The following is a 9,561-nucleotide window of genomic DNA, read 5'->3' on the forward strand; positions in this document are numbered from 1 at the left end:
TCTCTCTCTCCAACTCCTAACAAGCAGGTTTGAATCCAAGAGTCCAAGCAAGATCTGTATGTATCGGTGGTGATTACATTATTGAGGTCAGCCTTACTGGCCCTCGGACTGGTAAACTATTGCTACCCATGAGGACCTCAGAGCGTGTCAGTACCTATGCTGACACTCAACACATCTGCAGCAAACACTGAATCACTTGATGCTACAATTTTCACTGTTGGACCTGAATTATTTCAATCATTTTTAAATTGTGGCCAGCAAAAGAAGCAGATTACGGTCTCCAGGACAATATGCTTTGTGTAGATAACATAGTTGGAGTTTTCATTTTTTCTAAGGTTGGGGGTCCCTTCCTTTCGTGGTGTCCATTACCAAACAATGTGCCACCCTGCCAGATACCACCTCTTAGTACCTCCACGGCACCCACGCAGGTACCATCCTTCCAGGAATTCCAGGACAGTACAGAATGAGCCACCTGGTCTTTTTCGCCACAAACTGTTAAAACCCTGAAGCTCCGCCCACAAGAGGCCACCCTTTAACAGGAGGGCTCAATGTATGTGCATTTGACTCCTAAAAAATAGTATTCTTCATATGTAGGGACAGACATATAAATGCACAGAACAGTTCTGGAAGGACACACAGCTACTATTAACAGTTGGGAGGGGGACTTACTTTCCACAGGACATTCTTTAGAACTTTCTCATATTTATACCTTGTGCATGTATTCCTATATTAAACATTTTTTTTCTTCCTCAACTCTGCACACTTTCTTTCTTGGCCCTCTCAAGGGTCCTCTTCTCCTAATGACCACATAATAATGCTAATTACCAATTTTGGAGTCAAGGACTCAACTGAGCATGCTACATGCGTTGCCTCATCAATCAATAATCCCACCCAATAAAGTTATGTGTTGTTATCCCCATTTTACAACTGAAGAAACTGAGGCTTAAAGAGGTCAAGTACAGGCCAGCCCGGTGGCTCAGGTGGTTGGAGCGCCGAGCTCCTAACAGTGAGGTTGTCCGTTCGATTCCCACACGGGCCAGTGAGCTGCGCTCTTTGCTGCACCCTCTACAGCTAAGATCGTGAACAATAGCTCTGTGAACAACAGCTCTCCCTGGACAGTTCCGGCTGCCGTGAACAGCCAGAGGTTGGCGTGGGCTGCTGAGTGCTACTGCGGGCTGCTGTGTGCTGCCATGAGCAGCCAGTAGCCAGCATGAGTGGCCGACAGCCATTGACTGCCTCAGCTGGGGGGGAGCGCAAGGCTCATAACACCAGCACGGGCCAGGGAGCTGTGTCCTACACAACTAGGCTGAGAAACAACGGCTTGAACCAGCGTGGGGGTGGGGGGAGAGAGGCAGAAGAAAGGGGAAAAAGTCAAATAAAATATAATAAAATGGCGATTCTTAAAAGAGGTCAAGTACTTGGGCACACATCTAGTAAGCATAAAAATAAGGATGAGTCCAGGTATGTCTGACGTAAGAAGTTTACGCGGCTCAGTTGGTTAGAGAGCAGTGCTCATACCAAGGTTGTTGGTTCGATTCCCCATATGGGCCCCTGTGAGCTGCACCCTCCACAACTAGATTAAATAAAATAAATAAAAGTTTAAAAAAAAAAAGAAGTTCACACTTCTAACCAGTACCCTATATTGCAGTGGTTCTTAGCTGGGGGTGACTTTGCCCCAGATGTTCAGCAGTGTCTGGAGACATTTCTGTTTGTCGCAGCTGGAGGTAGGTGGGTACTACTGGCATCTATAGGTAGAGGCCAGGGATGCTATTAAACATCCTAAAGTGCACAGGACTGCCCCCCCCACACACACAAAGACTTACCCAGCCCCAAATGTCAATAATGTCAAGGTTGAGAAACCCTGCTCTACCAGAAAAAGACGAAGACAAACTATCTTCTGACCTAAACTCTCATAGTTGAGGTCATACTTCTCCACGTCTACCTCCCATATTACAGCCACATACCAAATAAACCACCAGGCCCTCCTCTCTTCAATCAATAGCAGGCCAACCCCACATCACACTGGAGTCTTCTCCAGCCCCATCTGCCAGGTCCTCTTTAGCCAATCAAAGCTGACCACCTATCCATCCAACAGTGTTTACTGAGCACCAGTTACGTGCCAGGAAATGAGCTACACAGGGGGATGCCGGGAAAAACCAGACCGGTCCCTGCCTGTATGCAAGACACTGGTGGTCTAGCAGGGAGACAGACAAGGAACCTATGATTATAATGTGGGGTGAGACTACATTGAGAGGTCAGCGCAGGATGCTAAGAAATCACAGTGCAGGGGCCCCAAACTCAGCTGGGGTCGGGGGCTGGGTAGGGCTCAGAGAAGGCTTCCCCAAAGCCCTGGAGCTTGAAAGAATTAAACAAGCAGAGGGAACCTCCCAAAGGACCCCTCACCATACCTGTCAGAGTGTGGTCTCTGAAAATCCACAGATTGACAACTTTAATTAGAAAACTTGGTGGAACTCCTCAGGAAAACTGGGAGGACACAGAGCAGTCCTGGATCCTCTATGTACAACCTGGATAAATCCTGCCTCAAGGCTACCTGGCTTCCCCATAGGTTTAGGCCTTCCTGGATTGCAATCCTACTAACTGGGCTGTTGCTTCCAACCATTCTGCACCTCGCAGCAGGAGGTTACGAACATTTACACAGCAGATCTTGTCAGTTATGTGCTTGGTCTCTCATAATTCTCCAAACAATCCTGTGATGTCGATATTGTTATCCCTGTTTTACAGATGGGGAAGCTTAGGCACAGTGATGAAGGAACTTGACCTCAGGACATAGCGTCAGAAGCAGGGACTCATACCAGAATCCTCGCTGCCTCTGTCTGAGGGGACGTTTACACTAATCTGCCTAAAACCTGTTGTTCACATGACCTCTTCACCACCTCAGTAGAGAGTTCCCACGTCAGTCATCCTTCTGGGCACCACATTTTTGAACAGATCTCTATGGTGTGTCTTGCATTGTACTGGGCTGATCCATATGGCTAAGAGATCCAGTCTTACTCACGTCCACATCCTTAGCACCTAGCACAGTACCTGACATGCTGGGGGCAGAAACAAGCCTGGACTGCCTGGGCCCAAGCAACATCAACCTACCCAAAGCCGGATCAGCCTGCTTGGGGAGAGGGAGGCCTGGGAAGCATTCCCAGCCCTCTTTCACCAATGCCACGGACTTCCCCTCAGGCGGGGCAGTCAGCAATCCAGTCCCACAGGGGAGGGAACAGGTTCTCTCAGCCAGCTTTCCCTCCAGCACTGAAACAGTCAGGATTCCGTCGTTGGCTGTACACCAGCTGCTTATGTTTGGGGACATGCTGTACAATAATATATATTATTTAAACATTAGAACCTTAAAAGGAATAAGCGTGTGCTCCCCACGGACTTTCCCTCTCTGCCACATGGAGTGCATACACGATGGCAGGAGCTGGAACAGCCAGCTTAGACCATGAGACGGAAGCTTAGGTTTGAGCAAGGAGAGTCACGTGATCAGTGGAACCCTGTTCCTGGATAACTTCACGAATCAGAGTGAGTTGCTTGACCAGCTCTGGACGATCTACTTCCAGACTGTTACGATGCAAGGAATAAATTTGTTTTGTTTCAGCCACGGTATTTTGGGATTGCTTTGTTGGAGCATTTTAAGATTGTACTTAATTAAAACAAGGTGCGAGCACTGCCCTGTGATTACCTGAGACTGGTCTTTGTTGGTAAAACAACAATAATAATGTGAATAATTTCCCCTAAACTAGATTTTGTCATTTGTATAATTTTAAAGTTGTCTTAAAAGGGTGATTTGAATCACGTTGAGCCTCGAGAATGACAAACGGACCTCCTTCCTGGTGTGTGTCATCCTTGAGTATTACAGACATACTTCAGATTTCCAAATGGCCCAGGCTTCTCTTTTCTGACAGTTTGTCTGCATAAACTCCAGCCTGGTTCTCCTCCTCCCACTCATTACCTGAATCAAAGACACCCAAGTGGAAAACCTGATGAGAACCCAAAGGGTACCTGCTTCCCTAAAAGGTGCCCTTTCATTTATCCATCAAACACAGGAACACTCAGAAAACTGAGCACAGCGCCTGGCACAAAGTCAGTGCTCAACAGACGTTAAATCGGATCGTTATCGGCCTGCTGTGGCCACCCTCGTTTCTCACCTGAAATATTCTAGCAGCCTCTCACTTGGCCTCCAGGCCCACTCCCTTTAATACAGTTCTTCACGTGGCCAGGGATCTTTCTAATCCACAGATCTGATTCTTCAGTGGCCATTACCCTCAAGTGTAAACTCCATGACTAGGTTCAAAGGCCCCTGAGCACAAGCCCACGGCCTGCTTTAGGCTGAACTCTCCTCTCTGGGAGCTAGAAGCCAACACGCTTAAGGACAGTTTAGGGTAAGCACAGAGCCGGAAGCCCGGCGACCTGGCTCCACAGTTCACACTTTCCACCACTTCGCTAGTGTAGATCATTTGCTCCGTCCTCAGCACCTATCAGGTGCTGAACTAACGTCTGTGGAACGAACGAACGAAGGAACGAATGAATGAATGACTCTACACAGGGGCAGCCTCCGCCTCCCACTGTGTGAGCCGGCACCTCCCGGGCCCTGGCCGGCCCGTGCCCTCCGCCCTGGCCGCTGCACGTAGCTGCCCCCGGCACCCCGCCACCTCCCGGCCACAGAACGCCCACCCGCTGCGGCGCGCGGGGTCAAGGGGCGGTGACAGCCGGGGGACGGGGGCGGAGATGCTACCAGCTGGGGTGTCACCCGGCCCGGGAGGTGACTCGCGCTCTCTTGCCGGGACATCCGGTTCGCCCGCCCACTCCCCGCCCGCTCCCCCGGCGGTGCCCCCCGCCCAGGGACACTGCCCTCCAGCCTCGCTCGGTCCCCCAGGCCGGGTTCCCTTCCCATTCCATCTCCCTCCCCTCCCCCACACAACCGTCCCAGGCGTCCCGCCGCGCCCGATCCTCCGCCGCCTCTGCCCGGCTCCCGGGACTCCCCCGGCCGCGGGCGCTTGCTCACCCTCACCTGCCATGTCCCGGACCCCACCGCCGAGGGAGGTGCATCACGGCCGCGAGAAGGCCGGGGACGGCACTTCAGAGCAGACAAAGGGCGCCGCCATGTTAGAGTCGGGCGGAACCGACCTCGCTGGCGTCCCGGCGGCAACTTCCGCCGTGTGCGCCGCGACCGCGCTGGATGCGGACGGCGGACAGGCGCATGCGCCTAGCGACCCCGAAGTTCTACATTAACTTCTGCGCTTGGAATTGTTCTCATTGTAACCTTCCCTTGGTTTTCTGTTCCAAATAAAACAGTAACAGCGTCTATGTATTCAGCGCTTACTGTGTGGCAGGCACCGCGTTAAACGCGTTACGTGCATTATCTCATTAAATCTTCTCACCCACCTTAAAACAGTATTATTCTCCCCACCTTTTGGAGAAGGAAAAACAGGTTCCTAAAGGGTTGCCCATTGTCACGCATCTTACAAGCGGTGGAGCGGTAGTTCCAAAGCTGCAGACACCGGGTTATGTTTCCATCTTCTGAGCCAACCATTCCCCACTTCTCTATTTAGAAAAGATCCAGGATTAACCTGGGTGTGAATGACGACGAAGCTTGGAAACAAGTGTCAGCCGACTTGAACTGTCCCTCTGTGAGCTCTTTCCAACATTCAGCACCTCGAGGCCATTGATTTCTCTACTTCCTCACAGTTCATGGGCTTTCTCAAACCCTTTCTTCACTTCTGATCTTGTTTACCTTCCATGATTCTTAGTTTTAACAACACTCTGGCCACTAGCCTAAACTCCTTTGCTGCCTTGTTTTTTTGGTCACATGGACTTGGTAAGAGTTCCAACCTTGGGTGAATCCAACTACTTTTCTCTCTGCCTGCCCCAAAACAGCCAAGCACAGTTGAAAAAAATACCTGTTCCTGACAGACTGCTCCCTACAAATTCATGACCACTGGCCTTAAGTGGGACTTCCACAAATCTCAGTCTGGACAATTTATTAGTCCTCTCTTCACTATGACTAGAGAAACTAAAAAGCTCAGCAGCAGTTGACTTCCTCTTTTCTTTTGCAGGGAAATAAAAGCAAATCTGATACGAACCCTCTCGTCTTCCCAACTATATATACAAATCTGCCTCTGTATTCATCTGTGTTGCATGTAGTCAAACAGGATTCAGCACCCATTCCTTCCAGAATCTAAAAAGTTAAAATTTTATTTCCCAGACTCAATTGCAGTTAGAATCCCAATACAGGTGTGTTCTGCCAGTTTGTAAGATTTGGAAAGTGGAAGTGAGGTGATAGCCATTGGCCTGCTGATGTTAGCTGATTTCTGCTGGCAAGCAAGAGCATATGGGGGTTTGCAGCAGGGCATGGTGGCCAGTCTCCAGTTTCATGAGTGTTCAGAAGCATCTGTGAGATGCTGACAGCTAAATTCATCATTCTAGTGCCTGGGAACCGGCTTCTAGTCCCGAATTTCGATCCATGGAGCCCTGTTGTAGTGATGTGTTCTTGAATACAATAATTCCAATGTTGGCCTCTTGCTTCTCCATCTTCCTGGCTGTGGCAGAAGTCATAGCTCCTGATGGGTGAATTCTATGGTGTTCTGGGAGCCATTACTAGAGGCCCAGTCTAGAGATGCTTCTTTCAGCCCCTCCAATAATTTTATAAACACTTAATTCTCTGCATTAGATCCCTTTCTGCATAAAATAAGCCTAGAAACAACATGAGGGACGCTTGGGATGATGGAAATGTTCTGTATCTTGACTATATCAATGTAAATATTCTGGTTGTGATATTGTGCTATAGTTTTGCAAGATGTTACCATTGGGGGAAACTGGGTAAAGGATACTAATTAAAAAGGAAGCCCAGCGAGGTTCCTATTTCCGTAGGACACTGACCCTTAAGGGTGGAAATCACGGCATTGGATTTGAAGGTGATACAGAGCTAGTGTATTTCATGCAAGGAAAAATTAGTTATAGGAGTTATCATAATGAGTATTGTTGTCTGAGAGAGAATGCCTAATGAAGACAGGCTTTGGTAGATGGAGCAGTTGCTGCATTTAACCTTTATGGTGGGAATGAGGACTCTAAGGACTTGGGGTGGGGGGTGGGGGTGGGGTTGGCTATTTACAAATTCACCGAAGATTTTCAAAAAAGAAATATTTAGGGTTTATATTTTCAGCTCAAGACAGGCTCAGAAAACCAGGGCTAAAAAATGTGTCTTATCTCTTATAGCCATGGGGCTTTATGTAGCCAAATATTGGACAGAACTGGGCCTGTGGGTTGCTGAATTGTAATATAATTGCAAGCTAAACTGTGTATTCACAACCTGACCAGGTGCATTGAATCTGAATGAGAGGCACTTAGGAATCAAAATGGGCATGTTTGGGTGGATGCAGACCACTGACATATGACTACCTTGTTCCAGCTCCCTTCTGGGGATAAGGCTTTCTTTGATTTTATACAGCTCCTCAGAGCTCCTTTCTATCTGCTAGATTGGATGCTGCCCAATTCAAATGGATTTTTGCTAAAATAAATTCTTAAAATTTTTAATATGCCTTAATTGTTCATCTTTTAGCACCAGCAAAGGCAGGTTGAGCCTACCTCACGTCATGTGTCTCTGGCCTTTTTCTGGTCATCACATCTCTTTCTAACCTAGCCAGGAAATGCTCACCAGTTTTAAGGACTGGTGTGATTGATTGTGCTTGCTCAGATAATGCAGAAAAATCTCCCCATCTCAAAGTCCGTACCTGTGATATTGTGATTTATAATACATGGATATATATATATATTTGGTCTCAGTCAGGTTCCTGGCACAGAGCTCCTAGTGTTACCAGCTGTGACAATGGTAACCTCAGTTCTTGTCTTCTTGAGGGAAAGAATTCAGTCAAGAGATAGAGTTTGTGCAAGCATCGAACAGTAAGAAGTTTATTAGCAAAGAAGATACACTCCAAAGATTATGGAGCAGGCTGTCCCCAGAGAGGGAAAAGTAGCCTCTCCTTACATTGCGTGAGTTTTTCTTTCTGTGGGTAGAATTGTCTCCGCCTCTCCCTCTCCAGTATCTCTCATTCTCCCAGCTGGCGTGCCTTGTACTCCTTTCTTGCTCCCGAGGTTGTCTGAGCTCACTACAATAGCCCTGAGAAGGACGATGTATATTCTGATAAGTGGGATGTTTTCCCATCCCTCTCCAGCATTTTTCCTTCTTCTTTCTTTAGGGGCAAGTGTGAGCCCGCTATCCTGCTGAGCTAGTTGTTTTGTGTTTGCCTTTGTTTATGAAATCCTGCAGAGCAGGATATCTGTGTCCTAAGTAGGAGCAGCTACAAGGGGCCTCCTAACTGGGGCTGGTTCCCTCCTTCTCCTGCTCATTTCTACCTTTCTACTTACCTTATCACCAGCACCCTGGAAATTTCCAAGTGAGGAGAGCAAGAAAGGTGTCTTTTGTTACGTTAATGAAATGACTTTTGGACTACACCTAGGTCACCTGAGGATGGGGCCAGGGGACCCAACCAAGAGATTACAGAGCTGGAAACATTCAGTCCCACCCACCCACCGACCTCTGGGGAGGACAAAGGGACTGGAGATTGAATTCAATCACCGACATCCAATAATTTAATCAATCACACCTCTATAATGAAGCCTTCATGAAAACTCAAAAGAACAGGGTCCTGAAAGCTTCTGGGTTAGTGAAGCTGTGGAGATTGGGGGACAGTGGCACTCAGGGTGCAAGGAAGCTCTCCACCCTCTCCACATATGCATCTCTTCCATCTGGCTGTTCCTGAGTTATGTCCTTTGTTGAACTGAATCAGGAGGCTTTGGCTAGAAATAAATGACAAAGATTTATTCAAGGGATTTGCAAATCAGAAACACAACTAGGCAATAGCAGTGTGTTCTGAAGAAGAAAGAAAAGCTGAGAATTCTTATAATAAAAAGTACATTCTTGAGAAGACTCAGTTCTGCATTCTTAGCCTCTGAATTGGTCCAAGATGATAATCTTCCCGGTGTCTGATGGTCTGGATAAAGCATGTGGATGAAAAAGGGGTTCTGTGGACAGTAACCTCACAGGGTGGTCTGATCATAAATTCCCAACTGGGCAGGTCATGGTGGGTAGTCATACCCCAGGCATATAACTTTTTTAGTAAAAGGTTTATCTTTGCCTTAAGCAAGCCCTGTCCGTTGTTTCTGTGCATCTAGGATAAGACACCTTTGAACTAAATATAACCACCCTCAGGAGAGCACATAATCTTGTTAACTGTCCTGTAATCCGATCCCCACCTTGCTCTCTCCCATCTTCATGTCATCCTCCTTACGTTCCCTCCTTAATTTCAAATGCATAAAAGAGCCGCAAAACTGTTATTCCACAGAGCATTTGAGGTCTTGCTCCTGGGCTTATGTCGTCAGTTTGGCTCAAATAAAGTCATTAAAATTCTCTACAAGTTTGGACATTTCTTATGTCAATATGGATGTCCCGATCCTTTTGTAGTTCATAAGGGGGATGATTGGGTGTTCATGCTTTTGCGTGAGATGTGTCTCCCACAAACCGTGTTACGACATTGGCACATTACCTGTCTGACG

At 47.7% G+C, this 9,561-nt stretch overlaps 1 protein-coding gene and 1 non-coding gene across 4 annotated transcripts in view; one reads left to right on the forward strand and one right to left on the reverse strand.

Annotated features, from left to right (window-relative positions):
• ZBTB17 (zinc finger and BTB domain containing 17) overlaps positions 1-5,175 on the reverse strand; it is a 29,386-nt gene extending 24,211 nt beyond the window's left edge. For all 3 annotated transcript variants that reach the window (XM_088790184.1, XM_088790183.1, XM_088790185.1), the window contains exon 1: positions 5,021-5,175. In XM_088790184.1, the coding sequence (XP_088646310.1) occupies positions 5,021-5,027 (7 nt within the window). In that variant the 5' untranslated portion in view covers positions 5,028-5,175. The remainder of the gene's footprint in view (positions 1-5,020) is intronic.
• A 4,282-nt stretch (positions 5,176-9,457) lies between these two features.
• On the forward strand, positions 9,458-9,561 carry LOC148755349 (small nucleolar RNA U13). The gene has a single exon (XR_016018804.1). It is a non-coding gene; the product is annotated as a small nucleolar RNA U13 (small nucleolar RNA).

The sequence above is a fragment of the Rhinolophus sinicus genome, chromosome 14, assembly GCF_057876585.1.
Source record: "Rhinolophus sinicus isolate RSI-liver-muscle chromosome 14, RSI-T2T, whole genome shotgun sequence".
Classification (NCBI taxonomy): Eukaryota; Metazoa; Chordata; class Mammalia; order Chiroptera; family Rhinolophidae; genus Rhinolophus; species Rhinolophus sinicus.